The 27,598-nt window shown below is 40.1% G+C and overlaps 1 protein-coding gene across 3 annotated transcripts in view; it reads right to left on the reverse strand.

The window, feature by feature from the left end:
• The window catches only part of patj (PATJ crumbs cell polarity complex component), a 396,330-nt gene that overhangs the window by 21,502 nt on the left and 347,230 nt on the right, over nt 1-27,598 (reverse strand). For all 3 annotated transcript variants that reach the window (XM_043699258.1, XM_043699257.1, XM_043699256.1), the window contains 5 exons: nt 23,008-23,155; nt 20,904-20,990; nt 9,751-9,862; nt 6,599-6,636; nt 3,056-3,178 (listed from right to left, as the gene is read on the reverse strand). In XM_043699258.1, the coding sequence (XP_043555193.1) occupies nt 3,056-3,178; nt 6,599-6,636; nt 9,751-9,862; nt 20,904-20,990; nt 23,008-23,155 (508 nt within the window). The remainder of the gene's footprint in view (nt 1-3,055; nt 3,179-6,598; nt 6,637-9,750; nt 9,863-20,903; nt 20,991-23,007; nt 23,156-27,598) is intronic.

The raw sequence follows: 27,598 nt of genomic DNA on the forward strand, positions 1-27,598 counted from the left end.
AGTGTGCCAGAAACTGTGTATACCATTGCATAAAGTATCTATGCACAGAATATTTATTGACAGATTTTCATCCTCTACTATGAGAAGTTCTGTCATCACCAGGTGCATGACTAACAACTGGCAAGATTGCAAAATGTGAGATTTGAGGCTACCAAGGAGATTTGTTTTACAAAATGCTGCTATGAGCCATTGTTTAGTATTTAGCTCAAAATGATAAAATGCTATCTGCGTAAAGTAATGGAAAATATGGGCCCAGATCTTCCAGTTAGTGGCAACATTGTGAGCATTGTCACAGCCCATTCATGAGCTGTTGATTAAAGAATGGACAGAAAGATTTAAAGAAGCTACAGCATGCAACATAACTTTGATAGGAGATAATAATTTGTTTATAAATGCATATTCTCATTTAGTATTTCAGTATGAAGATGCCCAAGACTTTATCACTGTCCCAAACAGAACTGCCTTTTGAAACTGGATAAAGAAGAAATGGGCCTGTGAAGCCTCTCCAATGCAAGTCCAGCGGGTACAAGAGAATCAAAGGGAGGATTGGACAAGCCCTCTTTTACATAGCAATGGCGACTGTTTTCAGATTTTGTTTTTGAGAAATAAATGGGTGGGTGGAGTGATGAGTGAGGGAGTGAGTAAGAAAGTGGGCGAACAAGCTGGCAGGTATTATGGTTGAATGGGCAGTGAGGGTGGCAGGGTAAACAGCTGGAGTGAGCAGATGTTAGTGAGGTTGAGTGGGCTGGGCAGTCAGGTGTGGAATATTTGGATGGGGTGGGTAATTTCTTTGGAGGAGTGATGGGTCAGGAGGGGATTATTGTTGGGGGGAAGGGGTGTTGGGGAAGGGGTGTAAATGGTTGGTTGTGCTGTTCAGTTCAGTCAGGTTGCTAATTTATGAATCAATTTATTTATTCATCAGTGTATCATTTTCTACGTAAGTATCCAAGTAAGTCTCATATTTCTGGCCTAGGTATCCAACATAGAATTCAGTGTTGGAGACATTTGTGGGCAGTGCTGTCAGCCTGCTGGAAGTTCAAATTTTCTGGGAAATTACAACACATGCACATGTCAGGACTTCAATAGAGTCCCAATAGATTTTGCTACTCTGGATATTGGCCATAGTTTTAAAATGTATTAGGATTTCTTATTTGGTTTGCTATTTTAACTTTCAAGTTAAATTCCTGTTTAAAGTGGTGACAAAATTTGCTTTTTCAGCCTTGCAGAACCACTGAACTGTGGTCAGTTACTTGTGCACAGGAAAGAAGAGAAACTGAATGCAAATTCATCCTTTAGCACTTTGCTGCAACATTTTTAGGGGAATATTTTGAGGAGTATAGATGTCAGTTGCCTTTAAGACTTAGAGACATTAGAGATGGTGCGGATGGTTAAGGTGGAGAAAGATACAATGAAAAACAAAAATTTAGTTTAACTTACTAGTATTAGTTATATGAAGAATGACTTCTTTTTAGAAACCTGCTGCCAGACTAATTTGAAACAAAATATGAAACTAAAGAATGAGCAAAAAAAATGCTCAATTGGCTTAACTTTGGGTTGAAATAAAATAAAATTAATTATGGCCAAGTGTTCATATTCACTCCTGAAAAATAAACCTACACCAACGTTTGCTGGATGAAGTGCTTTTATTGCAAATAATTGGCTTTTATGATGTAATTCAGTGCCAGGTCAAGGACGCCACCTGTTGTCTGCAGATGTCCATATCCCAAGTTATTTATTTGCATGGCTTAACTATGTCCTGCATCAGTTCTTTATGCTTGTTCCTTTGTGACACTCACAGGTCTATTCTCATCGATATTGATAACATTGTAATCAACTTGCGCATTACGCTCTAAGTAACAGATGGAGTTTGCCTGAAACTTAAAGGGATTCATAAAACTAGTGGAGTGGTCAGCAAAGAGTGATAAATAAAGAATGTGAGAAGTCACTTATGTAAAGAGAGTAAGAATAGAAGAGAAGAATAATTTTATTAACGGAAACAAACAAAGAATGAGCCATTGATTAATACATGGACAGAAAGACGTAAGGAAATTATAAAATGAAACACAGCTTTGACAGATTATAACTTGTTCACAAATGCATGTTATTGTTCAGTATCTGAGTTTGAAGATGCCCGAAGCAATACCAAATTATTCATTTAAATATTTAAGAAGAGAAATCAGGAGATGGGTAACATTTACAACAAGATCATCAATGGAATAGACATGCTGAAAACAACAGTTAATTCTAGATGGATTAATGTTTTTAAAGAAAATTCTGAGAGTTGACAACAGCAAGCACATGGTTGCGTTATCTATATATGATACGCTGATGGGAAATTCAGACAAAAGCTACATGAGTAAAAGTAATACCAGTCTTAATTATGTTTAAAGTGGAGAAATCAGAGCGAAACTAAAAAAGGAGAAAGTGAGGACTACAGATGCTGGAGATCAGAGCTTAAAAATGTGTTGCTGGTAAAGCGCAGCAGGTCAGGCAGCATCCAAGGAGACGGAGAATCCTGAAGAAGGGCTTGTGCCCGAAACGTCGATTGGGAATTGCCCACTTTCCTCGAAAGTGAGCATACTTAGCGCTTCTCTATACATTGCCTTTACACTCAAATAAAAAATTTAAATGTTGCATAAGTTTGAACTGTGGTAAATTAACCAGCTTAAAGAAGTGAAAGAAGTTGAAGAAACCTTCATCAGTCAAATAAGTCAATTGCATGTTGGAAGAAGCTAGATTTCTAGGATGGCAAGCCTTGTCTCTTCACACTAGTTTATACTTCTAAATAGGAATGACAGAAGTGTTTGAACAACACACTAATTTTTAAGAAAGTAACATTATAATTGAAAGTTTAACAAACAAAAATTGAATCAATTTTTAAATGTATTAGAAGTAGCTGTTTTGCTTCCAGAATCAGTTGGTGTTCCACAATGACAGCAAGGCTTTTATAATGTAGCATTCTGTAGCAAAGTATCCAGCCTCAGAAATGAATGATGCATTGCATTAACTGCTGTAGATTTGCAAAAAAAAACCAAATGCCACCTTGTTGACCCACCTTTAGCTTTTGTGTGCGTGCTGCCACTCCACTGGCTTGAATCATGGCAATGAAGATAGGCACATCACCTAGAGGACTCCCTTTTCCTCCTGCAATGCTAATTCCCAGTGGATCACTTGGTCCCTGTGATAAAGGTAAATAATCCTGTGAATAATCCAGCAAAAGATAGTTTGAACTGGAAAACAAATCACCCTGTACCTATCTTCCAAGATGCATTGGAACCTAGGTAAGTTTATCCAAACATACACAGTACTTAGAGTTACTCTCTCTGAGCAATTGGGTCTAATTTAAGGTATGAGCTGTTTCACACAGAGTAAGCTCTGTTAGCAAATTCTAAGATGAGTCTGTCTGCATGACATTAAACACAGCAAAAATGTATGATTCAATAAATAGTCTGAGGAGTGTATGGCATGTAAAAAGACCCTTCAGTCCAACTCGTGCATACCAACCAGATATCCTAAATTAATCTAGTCCCTTTGCTAGCAATTGGCCCATATGTCTCTGAACTCTTTCTATTCATATACCCATCCAGATTTCTTTTAAATATTGTAATTGTACCAGCCTCCACCACTTCCTCTGGCAGCTCATTCTATACATGCACCAACTATTCATGTCCCTCATGATTTTATAAACCTTTCTAAGGTCACTCCTCAGCCTCCGACACTCCAAGGAAAATTGCCCCAGCCTATTCAGCATCTCCCTATAGCTCAAATCCTCTAACCCTGGCAACATCCTTGTAAATCTTTTCTGAACCTTTTCAAGCTTCACAACATCCTTATGATAGGAGGGAGACCAAAATTGCACACAGTATTCTCAAAGTGGCCTAATCAATGTCCTATACAGCTGCAATATGACCTCTAAACTCAGTGCTCTGACCGAATAAACATGCCAAACACCTTCGTCACTATCCCATCTACCTGCAATTCTACTTTCAAGAAACTATGAACCTGCATTCCAAGGTCTCTTTGTTCAGCAACACTCCCCAGGACCTTACCATTAAGTGATTTGCCTTTCCAAAATGCAGCACCTCACATTTATCTAAATTAAACTCCGTCTACCACTCCTTAGCCCAATTTCCCATCTGATCAAGATCCCGTTGTAATCTGACATAACCTTCTTCACTGTCCACTACACCTCTAATTTTGGCATCATCTGCAAACTTACTAACTATACTTATCACTTGCATAATTTCACTGATGTCAATTTTACTTCCCTCCAGACCATGAGTTTTGCTTCAGAAAATGATTCATGATTTTTGAAACTTGGGAGTCACATCAGCATTAGCTTCCTCTGTGAAAACAGTTTTAGGTTCAAAGCATAACTTCTGTTTAATAATTAATATAGAGTAAATAAAAATAATAGGTCTCAGCTGCAAGGGTCCACTGGATTTCATTATAAGCAATGACAACAAAAGTGTTGAGTTTTGTAGTTGTTATATGAAGGTCAGCGAGATGGACTTCATAGAATACGGGTTCCTTGATTGGGGCTGTTAACCTGGTACAATCAGGGAGTCCTAGCTGTCAGATAATAACAGTAATGTCAGACATCCTGTTCACTCGAGTTGGATCAGTGACAATAACTCTCCACTTGTAAATAAAGAGTAACTTGATTTTCAGTCATAAGTCACATTATTGAGTTGCAAATCTTTGGCAAAAAAATGTAAACTAAAAGCTGCAAAATAAGTCGTCTAATGTGATTGCATAAAGAACCAGTAATGTACCCTTCTTGCAACTGCTCTCTGCCTTTTCTCTTTATCATTTCTTCTTATCAACCATGGCTATCCCTAAATTCACAGTACCAGTGACAGCCTACAAAAACAACAGGCTCCAAAGTTTAAATGTAGGTGTTCATTTGCTCACTGAATTCCAAAGGCGAGAAAAAAAAGTCACAAATTAAAGTGCGACAGTAAATAAACATTGCTGATAAGGCACAACAGGGGAGCATCTGTAAAGAAAATATAAAAGATAAATTTCAGATATAGAAGTACCAAGTAAGAAATTGGTGGTGGCTGAAAGATAAATAAGGCTCAGTGTTAAGATTGACAGATTCAATTTTTGATGGAGTGAGGACACTAATGCGCAAGTGAGTCCTGCAAATTTTTAGATGTAAGTATCATAAAAGACAGATAATTTCTGGGGAACTATCATCTCATGAATCTCCACTGCTCTCATTCCTACTTCTCCTACAATTTCTCCTATCCCTCACCCTAGTACTGTTTGTCGTGAGCTCTTCTGGATGTAGGTTTGCTCGCTGAGCTGGAAGGTTCGTTTTCAGATGTTTCATCACCATACAAGGTAACATCTTCAGTGAGCCTCCAGATGAAGCACTGCTGGTGTAGCCCGCTTTCTATTTATGTGTTTAGGTTTCCTTGGGTTAGTGATGTCATTTCCTGTGGTACGTCATTTCCTATGGTGGTATCATTTCCTGGTCTTTTTCTCAGAGGATGGTAAATGGGATCCAAGTTAATATGTTTGTTGATAGAGTTCTGATTGGAATGCTATGCTTCTAGGAATTATCATGCATGTCTCTATTTGGCTTGTCCTAGGATGGATGTGTTGTCCCAGTCGAAGTGGTGTCCTTCCTCATCTGTCTGTAAGGATACAAGTGAGGGCGTGTCATGTTCATGTATCCTGGTGGCTAGCTTTCTGCCTGTTTGTCCAATGTAGTGTTTGTTACAGTTCTTGCAAAGTATTTTGTAAAGAACATTAGTTTTGCTTGTTCTCTGTATAGGGTCTTTCAAGTTCATTAGCTGCTGCTTTAGTGTGTTAGTGGGTTTGTGGGCTACCATGCTGCCAACAGGTCTGAATAGTCTGACAGCCATTTCCGAGATGTCTTTGATGTTGGGGAGAGTGGCTGGGGTTTCTGGGCATATTTTGTCTGCTTGTTTGGGTTTGTTGCTGAGAGATCAGCAGACTGCGTTCATTGGGTACCCGTTATTTTTGAATACACAGTATAGGAGATTTTTCTCTGCTCTTCGTAGTTCCTCTGTGCTGCAGTGTGTGGTGGCTCATTGAAGTAATGTTCTAATGCAGCTTCGTTTGCAGATGTTGGGATGATTGCTTCTGTAGTTCAATATTTGGTGTGTATGTGTTGTTTTCCTGTAGACGCTGTTTTGGAGTTCCCCATTGGCTGTTCGCTCTACTGTGACATCTAGAAATGGTAGTTTGTTGTTGTTTTCCTCCTCTTTAGTGAATTTTATGCCAGTAAGGGTATTACTGATGGTCTTGAAGGTTTCCTCTAATTGGTTTTGTTTAGTGATGACAAAGGTGTCATCCACTTAGCGGACCCAAAGTTTGGGTTGTATGGTTGGCAGAGTTCTTTGTCTCTAAGAACCCTGATATTGGAGATCGCATGGGCGCTCCGTTGGGTTGGATGGTTGGCAGAGCCGTTTGTTCGAGACTGAGCTCTGATCAATCCGAGTCAGAGTTGTGAGCTCTGATCACGCTTACTAATCTCTCCTCTGGTAATTTTATCTCTGACGTTTCTGACGACAATGGATCATTGCTTACGTATTTTAAATAGTACTTAATAGATTGCACTTACCCTTGTTATTTCCACAGTTCTTAGTCCTGTATCCGAACCTGAAAGTTTCAAAGTGAGATTAAACTCGTTATCAAATGTTATTAGTTGCATTTTGTTAACTGATACTGATAGTAAGTTGTTATATTTTTCAAAAGTTCAGAAATTACAAAATAGTGTTAAAAATTGTGTTGAGCAGAAAGATTATAATTCCACATTTGCAAAATGTGTATTACTGTTTCATAGTAGTTTATGCAATGTGCAATCATGTTATCTTCTTGTACACATTAAAATAAAGTATTCAGATGCCACAGAGCAGAGAACAAGCAGACCTTACTTGTGATACTTACAATTTTTAAAAACTAATATTTTCCCCACCATTGTTTCTCTCTCATCTTCCTTTGAAGAGTAAATACATTGGGCTTACTTTTACCAAAATTTGGCTAAATGTCAAATTTAGGGAGTTTCATGAAAGGTGTTCATTGGATACCCATGCGCTCACTGTGAGCTCTAGCAAGTTCTCTTACACAAATGCCTGCAGCTTACATTATTTTGTATGCACTGTGTCACTATGACACCCTGTTTGTGCAATTGTGTACTCACTAGCAGTGGGAAGACTTGCCACTGTTGGTAATTCCTGGGATTCCAGCTGCAAATCATTGTTTTGTCTCTCAGCTATTAGTAAGATTAATTTGTAACTTAGAATGACGTGGTCAAGCAATTTGGGCTATGATTTTTAGTCAACACAGCAGTCCAATGTGTAAAGTCCACATTGCATTTTGCGATAATAGAAGACATGCACTATGCAGAAATCTGTTTCATTTGATGGGCACTGCATTGCACAAAAATGGACATTCCTTCCTCAGAGAAAAGAAAAACTTGCTCTGCCTATTCTGCATGTGCAGCAGCCATTTTCATTCCCATTGTGCTTTTGGAATTTGGATGAGGATGGAAGGCAACACAGGTCTTGCTTCACAGAGTGAGTCACAAGCTCAGCCTCTCAGACTAGATTACTCTCCGAAACCTTCACGTTCCTTTCTTCCTTAGCCTTCCTGTCAACCCCATTGGCCTTGATCTTGCCCATATTCCCACTCAACCCATTTATTTGCCTGATTATCTAACTACTTTACCCTATAGTGATAGCCATGCAGTGTACCCCTATTCAAGCCAGGGTGGTGGTGACCATTGATGAACCATTGCCCCTCCCAGGCTGTATCATCTCCAAACTTTATGTGTTGTGTTGTCCCACTTCACAACTATTGTCCCCTCTGCAACTCAGCATGCTGTTTTTAATCCTTGGAACTGAGATCACCAGCACCGTACCATAACAGTGATCACCAATACCCATCCCCCTCCCTTGATTTGTCATGGATAGACCCCTAGACTGACTGTGGCCCACCTCCCCAATTGATTTGGAGAGAGACAGCCCCAACTAATGAAAAACTGGGGCTCCTACCTGAATTCAGCTCCCTGACAGATGCACCATAACTCCCTGATCTGATTAAAATGGGCCACTCTAGTTGCCTTCGAGAAGGTGGTCATGAGCTGCTTTATTGAACTGCTGCAGTTCAAAATTCCAAGTCAGGATCGTGAGTGGCTTGGAGGGAAACTTGCAGGTGGTAGCATTCCCTTGTATCTGCTGCCTTTTTCCTTCTTAAAGGAAGGGTCATTGATTTGGAAGGAGCCTTTGTGAATTTTTGAGGTTCATCTTGTCGATGCTACATACTGCTGGTACTAAGTGTCGGTAGTGGAGGGAGTAGATGTTTGTGAATGCGGTGCTAATCAAGCAGACTGCTTTGTCCTGATGGTGTCAAGCTTCTTGAGTGTTTTTGGAGTTGTACTCTTCCAGGCAAGTGGGGAGTATCCCATCACACTTCTGACTTACGCTTTGTAGATGGTAGGCAAGGCTTTGGGGAGTCAGGAGGTGTGTTATAAACTGCAGGATTCCTAGCCTCTGATGTGCTCCTGTAGCCACAATATTTATATGGCTACTCAGTTCAGTTTCTGGTCAATAAGAACCCTCAGCATATTGACAGTAGGGCCTCAGTGATGGCAATGCCATTGAATGTCAAGTGGTGATGCTCAGATTAACTCTTACTGGAGATGGTCATTGCCTGACATTTTGTGTGACACCAACGTTTCTTACCACTTTTTAGCCCAAGCCTTTTAAAATCCAGGTCTTGCTGCATTTGAACATAGGAAAAGTCTTTTCCCTGGGGTCGGGGAGTCCAGAACTAGAGGGCATAGGTTTAGGGTGAGAGGGGAAAGATATAAAAAGAGACCTACGGGGCAACTTTTTCACACAGAGGGTGGTACGTGTATGGAATGAGCTGCCAGAGGAAGTGGTGGAGGCTGGTACAATTGCAACATTTAAGAGGTATTTGGATGGGTATATGAATAGGAAGGGTTTGGAGAGATATGAGCCGGGTGCTGACAAGTGGGACTAGAGTGGGTTGGGATGTCTGGTCAGCATGGATGGGTAGGACCGAAGGGTCTGTTTCCATGCAGTACATCTCTATGACTACATGACTCGAGGCACCAATGGGATATAAATGTATGCAAATTGACCTCTCACCACTCGCTAATTAGATTCTCATTTTGCTGTTCAAAACTGGGTCCTTTCTTGATGTCAAGAATCTAAATTTTCCCAAACTTGCCACATTTTCCCAACTGAATCACCATTACTCACATCATTTCAGGGCTGGGAGAATTCAGCCCATTCTGTTGAATGATTGTTGGCTGAATGGTTTTATTGATCTCTGTTTTATTCTCATTGTTCTCTTCAAATTAGTTGCATTAATTTTCAAATCAGTTACATTTATAACTATTAAAGTGATATCATGTCTACATTCTGGAAGTACTTGTGGAATTCAGACACTGCTTAATTGAAGAACAAAATACAAACATTAAAATAACAATACAGAAGAAATAAAGTTTTGCGATCTCTTCTTTCTATTGCAAGTTTAAATTTATATTGAAAGATACAGGAGAACAATGGAATCATTCTTACCTCAACCTTCTACATGGTTAACTGGCAGAATTGATTATCCACCTGTTCGACAATCGCTTAGATGATTAAAGGTGAAAATTTCCTCAATGTCATCAGCAAAGTGTGTTTGAAAAGAATACAGGTAGAGAAAACCAGCAAAAACTGTACAACTAATTCTGACATTTACCTGAGTTTCTTTGTGAGGTATCAGCTGAAATCTTGCTGCTAGTAACATTTTGTGAAGTGGTTACAGCAGCTCCAAAAGGAGGAGGATTACTGATAGCACTTACTTGGCTCATCTAGTTTAAAGGCAAAATAAGATCTAATTAATCAAATTTGTCCAATTTAAAATTAAGAGGAAATAATTATGAGGGCAAAAGGCTGTGCTAATTCAAATCAAAGGTATATCTAACCCTGTTTACAGTTTTAGTCTCATTTTTTGGGTTGTTCACTGGGAACTGAACAATGTAGGTCAAGTTTATCTTCAGTTCTGTATGACCAATTAAACTGTATTGTTCTTCAGATTTAATTGGAAACACTAGCTTTCAGAGCATTGCTCCTTCATCAGGAAGGAGCAGTGCTCCGAAAGCGAGTGCTTCCAATTAAACCTGTTGGTCTATAACCTGGTGTTGTGTGATTTTTAACTTTGTACACGCCAGTCCACACAGGCATCTCCAAATCATGTGTTGTTCTTGTGTTAGCTCAATGTAGTTGCTGGATGTGTGGATTAACAAATATTTCTAGCTTAACAGTCACTAACTTTGTCATTTTGTTCTTTCTCTCCTCTCCAATCACTCACTATTGCCCCATTCTGATTTAAGTAGTGACAATTAAGTGAGAAAGAAAGTATGGGAAATTTGAAATAAAAATAGCAAATGGTGTAAATTCATAAGAGTTAATCAGCATTTAAAAGAGAAACAGCTTGATATTATAACGTAAACCATTTTCTGCCAGAAGGTGGTGAACCTGTGGAACTCATTGTCGCAAAGGACTGCTGAGGAACAAGTCACTGAGTATACTTGAGAGAGAGAGATAGATAGTTTCCTGATGGAGAAGGAAGGAAAATGGGGTAGAGAAACATTTCAGCCATGATTGAATAGTCACAGACTTGATGGGCTGAATGGCCTAATTCTGCTTCTATTATTCATGGTTATCACATTATACAAGATTATAGAAACATAATTTAAAAATTATGCTGTGATAAAATCACTACAATCAGGAAACAAATGATATGAATAAAAATTCCAATTGGAAATAATTATCACCAATAAGTCTTGTCCCCAAATCATTTTATAGTGATTTATCAAAGTGCTAATTAGTTCATCATTCAGATTTTTAAATTAATCTACCAATTTAATATTTGAAGCCACAGATATTTGCTTTTATGTAACTTCAACATTCAATACTTTGAGTTTACAAAATGATGATTTTATCAAATGTAATTGCATATTGTTACCATTCATATGTATTAACAGATTTTTTAAAAAATACAAATATTTTCTAAATAAACAAAATCTAAATATGTACATAAAATTACATGGAGATTTGAAAAGATGCAATGAGAATATTAACTCCTTGAAAAGGGTCTGATATCATTATGAACATTCAGAGTAAAGCCATAGTCATTTTAAGTTAAGGAAGACAACTATAACCCTGATATTGTAATCTTAAACAAAATGTAGTTGCATCAATTAAAGGTGAAGTTGCATGCACAAGGACTGAGGTATAGAGAAGGAGGATTTGTTCCACGTGATATTATAAAGTTCAGAACTTTAATAACTGTTCGTGGAGTTAAGGAATCAACAAATGATAAACTGTTACACACACGAAGAAGCACCTGTAACTCTGTCTGGAAAAAAAAATTATTAAAAGGACAAGGACAAACTTATACAGGAATTGAAAGCAACTAGCCACAACTAGGAGAACAGGGAGTTGAAATGACATGATTAAAACTGCTTTGATACCTGCTTGATAAATTGGATGCTTTATTGTCACAAAGGACAAGGATTGCGCTGCAGAAGAATTTAAGGAGTTAATCACAGAAAAGCTCTGTCTTTGAACAGTCAATGCCAAATGTAACAAGGAACAAAGAAACTACTTTTGTTAAGAAGGCAAGTTGCAGACTTGCAGTAATTTGGATGACAGAACTTATAATCACCAAGGTATCACATCACAGATCTGAAGGATGAAAATGTGCACAAGAGTTAAACACCAGAAGTCCACCCTTAGCAGAACTTCAAAGAACAATACTGTACAATGACTGAACCCTGGACACTTCTAGAGACAGACCACTTTTAGCTGAAATCCTGGCCAGATTCCATGATTAATTGTGTATGAACCAAATTGGGCTGCGAGACTAACTCGCTTACTTGAGGGGTCTTATTTTGATTGCTACATGCATTAAAGTTTAAATCGCTGTTTCAGTACTTGATTGTCTGTGAGATTTCATATTAAATAGCCAAATTAAAGGTAACTTGTAATTTACTCACAACAATTGGTTCCCTGGGAGGGCTTCAATAAGTACTTTTAGTTGCTCCAAAGTCAAACTTACCAGTCTTGTATTCTCAGAAATCCTGCTGGAGTCTGAATTGAGAGGGCAGTTGCCCCATGTTATGGCAAAGAATTCAAAAGGGTGAATGAGGACACAGGCAATAATTTTCTGATTTAATTGGCACATTTATATTTTTGCATTATTGAATTTGGTATTGGAACTTAGTTTTGAAATCATGGTAGACAATCAACCTGAATGACGGAGGAATATTTGAAGAAGAAACTGTCAAAATGGATAGAATTATTGGGACGCTTAAAACGTTACGAGCATCGGGGCTTTAGATCATTTGCCAGAGTCAGCCAGGACGTCCGTGGGAATGCATATACCCAAACAGAATGAGTCAATAGGAATTTGCTTTTGAAAAAACTTGGTAGGTGAAGTATTTATTAAAGCAGAGAACTGCTGAGGTAAGTGAGTTGAAGTCAGAGTATGTAGAACAAAAGCAGAAACTTGATAGCTTACAGACTGTCAGTAAGGAAAGGGCTGTTTACCAGTTGGGGTACACAGAGTGAAAGGGAAAGGATAAATCCCAGGAGAAGATAGTCTACCTCTCAAATGATTAAAGTCAATCAGAGATTTTGAACAGAAATGCCGAAAAGGAGGCAGCCAGGTTGAGGAGTCAGAAAATAAGACTCTGAAAGTAAATGTAAAGATCTCTAGGCAGCATTTAAAGTACTGCATGAAACACAGCTTGAGCAACAAGTGCAGAATGCTGACTATTCTAAATTCCAACAAGAGATTGATACCTTGAGGTCTCAGCTTTCCAGCCAAAGAGGATTTCTCTGTGCTCTGGGACCTGGACAAAAATTAGGGAATAAAAGGAGTGATCCTGATTAGGGTTTGGTTGAGGGTGAAGCCATATACTATTCAGATCAGGGGAGGGAATACGATTATGATCCTCACTAGCACCCCTCTGCCAAACTTGGATAAAGGTCCTCTGTATCCAGCTGAACCCGTCAGCTACAAAGCCAAAGTAAAGATAAAGATTTCATGAAAATCTAACGACATAAATGATGATTCAGGAATCGATCAGTAATTAGGTCATAAACCCAGGTGTTTTGAAAGGTGATACAGAATTTGAAAGCTAGGTTAGTTAAGAGTGTAGGTAAACTCTGGAGTCAACCAAAAAAGAGCAAGACCTATTTCCTGGAATGTCAGAGAGGTATGATGTCCTTTTCTGATACACCTTAGACTACGAGGAACTAGAACTGGAATTAACTGAAAGTCAGACCCCAACCTCAATTGATTTCAATATCCCTGTGACAAACCTGAGACAGAGAGCAAAGAGGAATAAAAGTAAGTTTGAATTGCCGTCCTTTGGTTTGACTGATAAAGTAAGAGGGCCCTAGGTAAATGTGTTTTGCGTAATAAATTGGGTGAAGTATCTGTTTACAACATTTCACAGGTAACAAGCCTGGTGAGTACAAATTTTGGAGGGATAAAATTCAAATGAAAGATTTGTGTAAACTGAAACTGTAAGTAAGAGCAGGAACTACCTTGATCTTTTGCTTTTGAGCTCTAGATAAACTATCAAGCTGATTACTGGAAAAATACTGCTGGTTTTGCAAGTGAAGATGGAGTCAGTCATCTGGACCCAATGCTCAGTGGAAGTGGACATGGTGTGTATACGTAACCAAACACAGATGTGCAGACCAACAGCATTGGGAGACACTTCTACCCACAACTGCATGCGTTAATTTTACATGTAACACAGAAGTCAAGTCCAAGGATGTTGCGAAACTTGAAAGGGTTCGGAAAAGATCTACAAGGATGTTCCCAGGGTTGGAGGGTTTGAGCTATAGGGAGAGGCTGAATAGGCTGGGGCTATTTTACCGAGAGTGTTGGAGGCTGAGCGGTGATGTTACAGAGGTTTGTAAAATCATGATGGGCATGGATAGGGTGAATAGAAAAGATCTTTTCCCTGGGTTGGAGGAGTACAGAAATAGAGGGCATATGTTTAAGGTGAGAGGGCAAAGTTTTAAAAGGACCCAAGAGGCAACGTTTTCATGCAAAGGGTGGTCCGTGTATGGAATGAGTTGCCAGAGGAAGTGGAGAAAGTTGGTAAAATTACAACATTTAATAGGCATCTGGATAGGTACATGAATAGGAAGGGTTTGGAGGGATATGGAGCAAGGGCTCATAATTGGGATTAGATTAATTTAGGATATCTGGTTGGCATGAACGAGTGGACCGAAGGGTCTGTTTCCATGCTGTGCATCTCTGTGACTCTATTTACGCTGATGATATGCACAGAAATTTAGATCACACTCTCACTTATATCAGAAGTGACTGAACATTTTGCAGTGTGTCCTGTAAGAAGAGGAGGACCCAGAGGAGGGATAGTTACCAAAGTACGGGTAAAGTGTTGCATGAATATGTCCAAAATGAAATGGTACCGGTTATTCTGAATCTCTCAGGTATTCAGTTATTATCATCTTGTCCAAATCCTTTACCTAGCATTTATAAGGAATTGGTCAAGACATTGTTTACTCAAGAAGGTTATACAATCAAAGGAAAAAAAGAAGAAATGCATACAATTGATAGGAAATGATGCAGGCATGTCTGATGCAGGTAGTTCTATAGTTAATGGTCTAGACATCAGTGTTATAAGTGATCTATTAAATCAATTAATTTCTTAAGGTAAAGGTCTACTGACTGGGATGAATTATAACACTCAACTGAGTAGCTAGGCAGGGGACACCACAAACAGCACTGCATTCTGTATTGTTGACATCTTAGAATCATATGCCGGTTTGATCAACAAGTTAATAAAGGAAGCGGGAAATGTAACTTTGTGTCATATATACGGCAAATGGATGTTCGATTGGTACAGGGAAAATGTAAATCAATGAAAAAAGTAGAAGGTCCTACCTGTGTTAGTGACATTAAATTAAGGAAATTAATTGTCAGGACAAGGACTTTAAATAAAATCTCTATATGAGAGAAAAGGGGTTTTTACCTTATGCTGTAGAAAAGGAGGGAGACTTGTAGGGACAGCACTTAAGGAATGCCAACAGACTGATAAGACTATTGTTTGTCCCTATTCCATTTACACAACTGGACAAGCCACATGTGGTTTTGAGTGCAGCGGTAATTAAAAATATTACGTTACACTCGAGAAAACATAATCAGAGTTGGATATACAGGTGAAGAAGAATACTATATCACAACATCTTTCAGAGATTATCATAACCTGACTTTTCAGTATTTGGCATTTAACATCAAATGCCCATGCACATAGGAACAATGGAATAGGTTAACATCAGGAGGAGAAAACGTGTGACTTTTGACATGACTAACTCAGCTACAGAAATGGTTATGTCTTATTGGCAAAAATACAAGGTCCATATTGCCTTGCAAAGGGAATATTTGGATGAAGTAAAGGGATTTTTGAGAAAAGCACACAGGTCCCATGTTAAAATTCAGCAGTACAGTCAGAGAATCAAGACAGATATTAAAAATATTAAGGAATATTCTTGGTGGAATGAAATCTGGAATTGGGGAAGTAATGTACACTCAGCAACATGGATTTGTATTAATTCACATCTTGTTACACTTCTAAGAATGATAAGCTTAAAGCTGTAATGGGTGAAGCATAATGCGTGTTTAGTACTCTATGTTCGTTCTATGCATGTTTATTGTGCAAGTTTATTACACTTGTGATTTATTGACTTGATTATTCAGTGTTTTATTTATTATTGGTTTGAAAAAATCTGTACTGCATAACGAATTTATGTATTTTTAAATAGTGCATGGTGTAGCAACTCAGCTTGGATATGGACTGATGTGGTAGAAAATGGCTAAATATTAGTGTTTGTTCATCATATTAAACATAATGAATAAAGAAGAGGGATTGTGATATTATAAACTTCAGAACTTTAATAATTGTTCATGGCTTGAAATAAATCAACTAAAGATAAACTGTTACATACAGAAAGAAACAACCGTAACTCTGTAGGAATAAACTATTAAACTTATGCAGGAATTGAAAGTGATGAGCCATGATTGAGAAAACTGAGTTGAAATTACAAAACTACTTTGATAAAAACTGAAAGATCTGCGGATGCTGTAAATCAGAAGCAAAAACAGGAGTTGCTGGAAAAGCTCAGGTCTGGTAGTATCTGTGAAGAGAAATCAGAGTTAATGCTTCAGGTCTGGTGACCCTTCCTCAGAACTGATGAAAAATGTTGGTCTATATGTAGAAGTTAGGGTGGGGGAGGGGGTAAGGAGTAAATGTTAGGTAGGAATCGAGCCCAAAGAGAGAAGAACAGTTGGACAGATAAAGGAGTGGATAACGATTTGGCTGGGAGGGTGAATAGCTTTTAATGGCTAACAATAGGTAGTGTGTAATGGCAGATTATAACAAAGCCTGGTCTGTGTGTTAGGGGGCTAGGACATGGGGGAGTTCAGGCCCTAAAATTATTGAACTCAGAGGGCTGCAGGGTCCCCAAGTGGAAAATGAGGTGCTGTTCTTCCAGCTTGTGCTGAGCTTCGCTGGAACACTGCGGCAAACCTGAGACAGGGATGTTGGCCAGGGAACAGAAGGCTCATTCCTGATGAAGGGCTTTTGCCCGAAACGTCGATTTTCCTAATCCTTGGATGCTGCCTGATAAGCTGTGCTTTTCCAGCACCACTCTAATCTACACTCTGATCTCCAGCATCTGCAGTCCTCAATTTTGCCTAACAGAAGGGTGTGTTAAAGTGGTAGGCAACTGGAAGCACAGGGTTTTTTTTGCAAGCAGAACGTAGGAGTTCTGCGAAGCGGTCACCCAGTCTATGCTTGGTTTTCGCAATGTAGAGGAGACCACATTATGAGCAGCGAATGCAGTAGACTAGATTGTGAGAAGAGCAGGTGAAGTGCTGTTTCACCTGGAAAGTACGTTTGGGCCTTTGGAAATTGAGGAGGGAGGAGGTAAATGGGCAGGTACTACATCTTTGGCGGTTGCAGAGGAAGATGCTGTGGCGGGTGTTGGGAGTGAAGGAAAAGTGGACCAAGGTGTCCAGGCGGTAACAGCACCTGCAGAAGGCGGACAAGGGAGGGGAGGGGAATGTGTGTCTGGTGGTGGCGGAAATGAAAACCTTCAGTATGCTGGTGGGATCATAGGCAAGGACAAGGGGAACCCTATTGCTGTTGAAGGAGGGAAGAGAGAGGGTGAGGGCTGAAGTGCGGAGATGGGTCGGACCCGGTTGACGGCCCTGTCGACAACGGTGCTGGGGAATCCTTGGTGAGGAAGAAGATGGACATTGCAGAGGCTTGTTTGTCGAAGTTGGCCTTATTGGAACATATGTGATGGGGACGAAGGAACTGCGAGAATAGAATAGAGTCTTCTCAGGAAACAGGGTACGAGGATGTATAGTCCAGGCAGCTGTGGGAAGCAGTGGGTTTATAGTGGATATTAGTGGGCAGTCTATCCCAAGAAACAAAACAAAGATGTTGAGGAAAGGAAGGGAGGAGTCAGAGACAGACCATGTGGAAGTGAGGGCAGGGTGGAAATTGGAAGCGAAATCGATGAACTTTTCCAACTCTTGACAAGAGAGAGAAGCAGCACCAGAGAAAGAGTTGTGGGTGGGGGCCAGAATAGAACTGTTACATGTACTCCATGAAGAGACAGGCATAACTGTGGCCCATGTGGGTAACCATGGCCACCCCTCTGACCTGAAGAAAGCAAGAGGTGTTAAAAGAGAAGTTGTTCAGGATGAGGATGAGCTTGGCCAAACAGCAGAGCAAGTTGGGGGGTGGGAATGGCACAGGCCTTTGCTCCGGGAAAAAGCAGAGAGCCCTGAGATCATCCTGGTGGGGACAGACATATAAAAGGATTGCCTGTCCATGGTAAAGAAAAGGCGGCTGGAACTTGCAAACTGGAAATTCTAAAACTGGTATGAAGTGTCAGAGGAATCACAGCCCTATGTGGGCAGAGACTGGACCAGGAGTGAAAAAACTGACTTCCATGGGGTAGGAACAGGTTGAAACAATGGATTTGCCAAGGCAGCCCTGTTTGTGGATTTTCGGAAGGAGCTAGAAGCTGCTTTGAGAAAGTGAGGACTGCAGATGCTGGAGATCAGAATTGAGAGTATGGCGCTGGAAAAGCACAGCAGGTCAGGCCACAGCCAAGGAGCAGGAGAATCGACATTTCGGGCAAAAGCTTCTCATTCCTGATGGAGGGCTTATGCCCGAAATGTCAATTCTGCTGCTCCTCGGACACTGCTTGACCCACTGTGCTTTCCTAGCACCACACTTGAGAAGCTGCTTTGACATCTATGAATAACTAGATACTTTATTGCCACAAAGGACCAGAGCTGCCTTGCAGAAGAATTTAAGAAATTAATCACAGGAAAGCTGTACCTTCAAGCAGACACTCAATGCAAAATGTAACAAGGAACAAAGAAGCTACTTCTGATAAGAAGGCAAGCTGCAGACTTGCAATAATTTGAATGTAAGAACTTAAAGAATCATCAATATATCACATCACAAATTTGAAGAATGAAAATCTGTGTAAGAATCAAACACTAGAACTCAACCCTTAGCACAATTTCAAAGAACAATACTGTCCAAGGCTTGAACCCTGGATACCTCCAGAGACAGACTACTGTTATTTGAAATCCTGGCCAGATTCCATCATTAATCATGTAATAGCCACATTCTGTTGTGAGGCTTAACTTACTGGCTTGAGGGGTCTTAATTTTGTTGCAACATACAATAATGTTTAAACCATTCTTTTAGTATTTGATTGTCTTAACAAGATTTCTTAACAAGTTGCTGAATTAAAGGTAACTTGTGGTGATTCACCCACAACACAAATTTAAAGGAAATTACAGCAACTAAACATAGTTAAAAGTGGTTTTGATGTTTGATATTTTAAGCCATAACGAAAGAAAATCAAGCCGTGGCACGACACATCATAGAGTCATAGAGATGCACAGTATGGAAACAGACCAATCGGTCCTACCGTCCATGCTGACCAGACATCCCAACCCAATCTAGCCCCACCTGCCAGCACCCGGCCCATATTCCTTCCAAACCCTACCTATTCAGATACCCATCCAAATGCCTCTTAAATGCTGCAATTGTACCAGCTTCCACCACCTCCTCTGGCAATTTCACCCTCTGTGTGAAAAAGTTGCCCCTTAGGTCTCTCTTATATCTTTCCCCTCTCACCCTAAACCTATGCCCTCTAGTTCTGGACTCCCCGACCACAGGGAAAAGACTATGTCATTTATCCTATCCATGCCCCTCATAATTTTGTAAACCTCCACAAGGTCACCCCTCAGCCTCCGACACTCCAGGGAAAACAGCTCCAGCCTCTTCAGCCTCTCCCTATAGCTCAAATCCTCCAACCCTGGCAATGTCCTTGTACACCTTTTCTGAACCCTTTCAAGTTTTACAACATCTTTCCGATAGGAAGGAGACCAGAATTGCATGCAATATTCCAACAGTGGCCTAACCAATGTCCTGTACAGTCGCAACATGACCTTCCAGATCCTGTACTCAATACTCTGACCAATAAAGGAAAGCATACCAAATGCCTTCTTCACTATCCTATCTACCTGTGACTCCACTTTCAAGGAGCCATGAACCTGCACTCCAAGGTCTCTTTGTTCAGCAACACTCCCTAGGACCTTACCATTAAGTGTATAAGTCCTGTTAAGGTTTGCTTTCCCAAAATGCAGCACCTCATATTTATCGGAATTAAACTCCACCTGCCACTTCTCAGCCCATTGGCCCATCTGGTCAAGATCCTGTTGTAATCTGAGGTAACCCTCTTCGCTGTCCACTACACCTCCAATTTTGGTGTCATCTGAAAACTTACTAACTGTACCTCTAATGCACGCATTCAAATCATTTATGTAAATGACAAAAAGTAGAGGTCCCAGCACAAATCCTTGTGGCACTCCACTGGTCACAGGCCTCCCGTCTGAAAAACAACCCTCCTCCACCACCCTCTGTCTTCTACCTTTCAGACAGTTCTATATCCAAATGGCTAGTTCTCCCTGTATTCCGTGAGATCTAACCTTGCTAATCAGTCGCCCATGGGGAACCTTGTTGAATGCCTTACTGAAGTCCATATAGATCACATCTACTGCTCTGCCCTCATCAATCCTCTTTGTTACTTCTTCAAAAAACTCAATCAAGTTTGTGAGACATGATTTCCCACACACAAAACCATGTTGACTATCCCTAATCAGTCCTTGCCTTTCCAAATACATGTACATCCTGTCCCTCAGGATTCCCTCCAACAACTTGCCCACCACCGACGTCAGGCTCACTGGTCTATAGTTCCCTGGCTTGTCCTTACCGCCCTTCTTAAACAGTAGCACCATGTTAGCCAACCTCCAGTCTTCCGGTACCTCACTTGTGACTATCGATGATACAAATATCTCAGCAAGAGGTCCAGCAATCCCTTCTCTAGCTTCCCATAGAGTTCTAGGGTACACCTGATCAGGTCCTGGGGATTTATCCACTTTTATGCGTTTCAAGAGATCCAGCACTTCCTCCTCTGTAATATGGATATTTTGCAAGATGTCACCATCTATTTCCCTATGTGACCTGTTCCCAAATGTGTTCATATGTCATTTGCCATTAGGGAGCATATGAGAATGCTACAGATAAACAGTAACTCTTTAATAAGATTTTATTTACTTATATGAACTGCAAAGAGTGTTGTCTAAGAAGCATTATTTCAATCAAAATATTATTGGCATGACACAAAGTTCAAAATTATGAATAACTTTCAGAACAAAAAACCTATCAGGAAGTAGACAATGGTGTTTGAGAAACAGAAATTCCTGACCTTACTGCCGTGTGATATTCTCCTTGATGAAATCCATGATCCTGCCCTCAGGCGACCGACTTCCAACTGAACCAATCCTTGGGCACACTGCAAAAGATCAATCATATTTACATGAGCCAAAAATTTAAAAGCAAAAAAAAATGTTCACAGTCGAATGTTTCCTTTGTACACTTTTATTAGGCTGTCCTACACACTAAGAGCTTGTGTTGGAAACAGTAATTTCAAATGTATAATATTCTTTCCTCAAGTGTAAGAAAATGTTGCAGTGTGACTGAATATTACCAATAGCCTGGTTTTTCAGACAGCAGCAAACAAATAGGCAAGTTACTCTTAGACCTACACTTGTCCACAGACTTCCGTGGGCTTTTGCATTGGAGGTTTATGTGATTTAAAAACAATTTGAGCCTGTGCCCTCTATCAACATCTACCAGGACAAAGATGTATGTACATACCTGTACTTCCAGTGAGAACTGCACAGGAAGCAGTCTTCATAAAGCAGTTTGAGAGCCAAAGCCCAATGATGATCGGTAGCAGCATATTAACACTGATATCAATATGCAATGATATTGATCACAGTCAATTTTGCTGGTTTGCAACAACAGTTCCCAGCGCTATGTTAACTTTACACAGCTGAACACAATGGTAAAGTCTACCCACCCTCATCCCGTTCCACATTGCTATTTAAAGGATCATGAACTACTTTCAGGTTATTTGTAACATGATTTCTTCCAACTCCAGGTGCAATTATTAATGACTTTGCAGCTTACCCATGTTTGAATAATTTGCAGGGAGTGTGTATGCCCAAATATTGGGATAATGAAGAATGCCCACAGAAAGGTTCTCAGTAAGAGATCAATTACATTTAGCTGATTTTAGGATTCAATTCTCTTGTCTCAGTTTCAGTGAGGAGCAATGTTTGAGATGTCTTTGCTTTATAAAAATGGTTGCCATTAAAATTTGCCAACAGAGGCAGCCATTATTGCTATATAAGGACAATGACAAGGATGTGGTTGCCACGTTGAACAGCAGTCAGTACGTATGAGCAGTGTGTTGTGGCATGAGGTGTGTCTTCAAGAAGCTAAGAGTATGAGGGCGGAGTATAAGTTGAAGGGTTGAATGCTAGTTAAAAAGGGTCAATGTTAGTTGTGTAATTAGACTGTAGTGAATCGAACAATGAATGAGACTAATGGCGTAGATGGTAAAATAGCATTTAATTCACTCACATAGACTACATGTCAGAGAGTTCAACTTTAGTGCTTGCTCTGTCATGGATAGCCATTTCTCAAAATATCAGAGCCCAGATTCATGTTTCAGTAAAAGCCTACCATTTCTTGCAGCTACAATGCTCCTCATCTTCAAGAGGAACAGTGTGCCTTTATTGCACAGTGCGCCCCTCACAATACTGGGCCCCTAATGAATGGCATGGTAGTGTTGAATTCACACACGGATCATTTAAAACAGCAGGCAACACAAATTTAAAACGTGGGTGCAATGAAATGAAAGATTGCAGGTTAATCATGTATGGAAATTCCAAAGTCCATTTTCATAAGATAGCTAATCCAACCCCTGTGACAGCTCAATCAGGAAATGTGAATTAGGATGGTTAGCTTCATACCAAATAATACACAGGAAGTAAATCAGGAAAAGTTGGAAGTAAAAATAAAGAAAAAAGAGATAGAAGAAAAGCTAAAATATTCTTCAAATGTTTCAATTTTTAAAAGCTTCAACATTAATTAAAATCTGCAGGAATTAGTCCTACAGTTGAAAAGAGTAATTTTGTGTGTCAAAGTGATTGTTGGATATAATTAAGATTTACTAGATATGTTATGTTAACTAGGTACGTTATCTGGAATATACAAGCCTTAATTTTTTTCTTGGTATATTTTGTGGGCACCCTTCCATTTGTTTCAGTGATGAGTTTCTCAGTGAGATCAATGTAATGAAACTTGAGGGGGAGCAGGACAACTCAGACAGAAACGTTCTGATATTTATGTTTAATTGGGCATGCATCCATGCCTCAGTTAGTGGTATACGTACAAGGTTGTATTGGTAAGGGCAACAGTCTTTTACAAAAGTGGTTTTAATGCAGTTAATCCAAGTTTACCTTAAGTATCATTGCCACAGTCTCCTGAGAAGCATTCCGTACATCCTCTCCATTTACTGACAAGATTTGGTCACCTTGCATGAGTCTGCCATCAAGTTCAGCAGCTCCACCTTTAACAACATCTGAGATAAATACCCCCGTGCCATTCCTGTTGACATATTTACAATTCAGTCAATTAATTCTAATAATTTCACAGAATATTTTATAAAACACGTGGACATAACACTATATAATACTGATAATATGTAAAATATTTCAATAATTCAACCTTATTAAACATATATGAACTATAACTTTGAAAGCAAGAAAATAGGATGGATACATTCAAAAGGAAGGTTGACAAGTACATGAGAACTAAGGGAATCGAGTCTTGCAATGATAGATTGAGATAAGCAATAATAGGAGTAGACTCGAGTGGAATGTAAATTTGAGCATTGACTGATTGGGTTAAATGGTCATTACTGCATCATAAATCTGATATGCAATCCCACATTTTCAGTAGGATATCTTGTGCTCAAACAGCACAAGGTTTTGATCCTAATTTCTAACTGATTGTTTCTCATACCTTTCATGGTTAAAAGCGGATCAGTCTCCGTGACCATTTCCAATATACACAGTTGGAGACTGTACCAGGAATAAAAAGGTGCAGCATTATACCTTGAACCTAATCTGTTCCTCATCTTGCAAAGCAGCAATTACTGCAATGCTACTTTTGATTTCCTTTTACAATTTCCTCAGGGGGAGCAGGAAAACTACTTCCAATTCTGTGTTTGAGCTATTTACTCAAACTGAACAGATGGTATTTGGTACAAAGGTGCAAGCAAGAGAACCTAATGTTCAACATCTCCTCAAGGAAAACTATCTGGACTCTCCTCACCACCTACTTCGGTGGCATATTAATCCTCCCATTTCCATAATCTCATTTATTAGAGCTTATAAGAGCACAAATGTACAAATGTATTATTTCTATTAATTATATTTTTGAAATACAATTTGGGGGCAATATTTTAACTAATTTTATCATAAATATCAAAGCAAATTGTATCAACTTTCTCAAAACTCTCCACAACAAACATTATTTAAAACTTAGACTGTACACCCCATCTTCCAAAACCATCATCCATAGCCTGTTCCTAAATGTCAGTGAATTAAATATTCAGTTGCAGGAGTTCATTCATTTAACTTAATTATGCAGTATAAGTAATTCTTGTAGGATTAATTTAAACTAAGAAAACAGAACTTGAATCTACTGTACTATGCCCCAACTAACATAAGTTTGGATAAGCCAATTACCTCAGTTGTAAGGATAGAGTGAAGACCTTGCAACTGCTCCCCTTTGAGAGAAGAAGGCTAAGAAGAGTCATAGAATCTAAGAGACGTACAGCACAGAAACAGGCCCCTCGGTCCACGCTGACCAGATATTCTAAGTTAATCTGGTGCCATTTGCCTGCACTTGGCCCATATCCCTCTTAAACCTTCCTATTCATATACTCACCCAGATTTCTTTTAAATGTTGTAGTTGCTCCGGCCTCCACCACTTCCCTTGGTGGCTCATTCCATACACACACTACACTATGCGTGAACAGGTTGCCTCTTAGGTATCTTTCCCCTCACCCTAAACCTATGCCCTCTAGTGGGAGGGGGGTGGGGGGGAGTTGAAACGCTGACAACAGGAAGGTGGGGTTGATTGGAGCGTTCAGGCCATAGATGTTCCCTGAACCAGTCTCTGAGTCTGTGCTCGGTCGCTCCAATGTAGAGGGGACCACATGAGGAGCAATGGATGCAATAAGTCAGGTTAGAGGAAGTGCAGGTGAAATGCAACTGAATTGGACTCGCCATATAAACGCAGCGGTTACAATAGCAGGTGAGAGGCGAGGAATAATGCGGCATCCACTGACTTCCCAAAGCATCGAAAGACATAAATCAGGAGTGTGATGGAATACTCTCCACTTGCCTGGATGGGTCCAGCTCCAACAACATTCAAGCAGCTTAAAACATAGAACATAGAACAAGCCTTTCAGCCCTCGATGTTGCGCCGACCTGTGAACTATTCTCAGCTCGTCCTCCTATACAATCCTATCATCATCCACGTACTTATCCAAGGATTGTTTAAATCTCCTTAATGTGGCTGAGTTACCGACATTGGCAGGCAGGACATTCCATGCCCTTACCACTCTCTGAGTAAAGAACCTGCCTCTGACATCTGTCTTAAATCTATCACCCCTCCATTTGGAGCTATGCCCCCTTGTACAAGCTGATGTCATCATCCTTGGAAAAAGACTTTCACTGTTTACCCTATCTAATCCTCTGATCATCTTGTATGTCTCTATCAAATCCCCTCTTAGCCTTCTTCTTTCCAATGAGAACCCAAGTCTCTCAGCCTTTCCTCCTAAGACCTTCCCTCCAGACCAGGCACCATCCTGGTAAATCTCCTCTGCACCTTTTCCAATGCTTCCACATCCTTCCCGAAATAAGGCGACGAGAACTGTACACAATATTCCAAGTGTGGCCGCACTAGCATTATGTACAGTTGCAGCATGATATTGCGGCTCCAGAACTCAATCCCTCTACCAATGAAACCTAACACACCGTTTGCCTTCTTAACAGCACTATCTACCTGGCAACTTTCAGGGACTTATACACATGGACTCCAAGATCCCTCTGCACATCCACATGATCAAAAATCTCTCCATTGACCCAGTACTCTGCCTTCCTGTTATTCTTCCAAAAGTACATCACCTCACATTTACCTGCATTGAACTCCATTTGCCACCTCTCAGTCCAATTCTGCAATTTATCCAAGTCCCCCTGCAACCTGTAACATTCTTCCAAACTGTCCACTACTCCGATTTTAGTGTCATCTGCAAATTTACTAATCCATCCACCTATGCCTGCGTCGAAGTCATTTTAAAAAATGACAAACAGCAGTGGTCCCAAAACAGATCCTTGTGGCACACCAGTAGTAACCGGACTCCAGGCTGAATATTTTCCATCAATCACCAGAAAGCCAGTTTCTAATCCAAACTGCTAAATCACCCTCAATCCTATGCCTCTGCATTATCTCTGACAGTTTACCATGTAGAACCTTATCAAAGGCTTTACTGAAGTCCATGTATACCATGTCAATTGCCCTACCCTCATCCACATGCTTGGTGACCTTCTCAAAATAACTCAATGATGTTTGTGAGACACGACCTGCATTTGACGAAACTATGTTGATGATCTGAAATCAAACTGTTGCTTGCTAGATGATTATAAATCTTATCTCTCGCAATCCTTTCCAAAACCTTTCCTACAGCATAAGTAAGGCTCACTGGTCTATAATTACCTGGGTCATCTCTACTGCCCTTCTTGAACAAGAGACTAAAGAAATTGAGGGTTTGGTTAAGAAAAAGGAAGCATATGTAAGGTATAGACAGGATAGATGAGTGAATCCTTAGAAGAGCATAAAGGCAGTAGGAATATACTTAAGAGGGAAATCAGGAGGGCAAAAAGGGGACATGAAATAGCTTTGGCAAATAAAATTAATGAGAATTCAAAGGGTTTTTACAAATACATTAAGGACAAGAGGGTAACTAGGGAGAGAATAGGGCTCCTCAAAGATCAGCAAGGCGGCCTTTGTGTGGAGCCACAGAAAATGGGGGACATACTAAATGAGTATTTTGCATCAGTATTTACTGTGGAAAAGGATATGGAAGATATATAAAGTAGGGAAATAGATGGTTACACCTTGCAAGATGTCCAGATTACAGAGGAGAAAGTGCTGGATGTCTTGAAACGGTTAAAAGTGGATAAATCCCCAAGACCTGATCAAGTGTACCCAACAACTCTGTGGGAGGCTAGAGAAGTGATTGTTGGGCCTCTTGCTGAGATATTTGTATCATAGATAGTCACAGGTGAGGCGCTGGATGATTGGAGGTTGGCTAACGTGGTGCCACTCTTTAAGAAGGGTAGTAAAGACAAGCCAGGGAACTATAAACCAGTGAGCCTGATGTCGGTGGTTGGAGGGAATCCTGAGGGACAGGATGTTCATGTATTTGGAAAGGCAAGGACTGATTAGGGATAGTCAACATGGCTTTGTGTGTGGGGAATCATGTCTCACAAACTTGATTGAGTTTTTTGAAGAAGTAACAAAGAGGATTGATGAGGGCAGAGCAGTAGATGTATCTATATGGACTTCAGTAAGGCGTTCAACAAGGTTCCCCATGGGAAACTGATTAGCAAGGTTAGATCTCATGGAATACAGGGAGAACTAGCCATTTGGATATAGAACTGTCTGAAAGGTAGAAGACAGAGGGTGGTGGTGGAGGGTTGTTTTGCAGACTGGAGGCCTGTGACCCCCCAGTGGAGTGCCACAAGGATGGGTGCTGGGCCCTCTATTTTTTGTCATTTACATAAATGATTTGGATGCGAGCATAAGAGGTACAGTTAGTAAGTTTTCAGATAACACCAAAATTGGAGGTGTAGTGGACAGTGAAGAGGGTTACCTCAGATTACAACAGGATCTTGACCAGATGGGCCAATGGGCTGAGAAGTGGCAGATGGAATTTAATTCAGATAAATGCGAGGTGCTGCATTTTGGGAAAGCAAA

This window comes from Chiloscyllium plagiosum, chromosome 11 (genome assembly GCF_004010195.1).
Source record: "Chiloscyllium plagiosum isolate BGI_BamShark_2017 chromosome 11, ASM401019v2, whole genome shotgun sequence".
In the NCBI taxonomy this organism is placed as follows: domain Eukaryota; kingdom Metazoa; phylum Chordata; class Chondrichthyes; order Orectolobiformes; family Hemiscylliidae; genus Chiloscyllium; species Chiloscyllium plagiosum.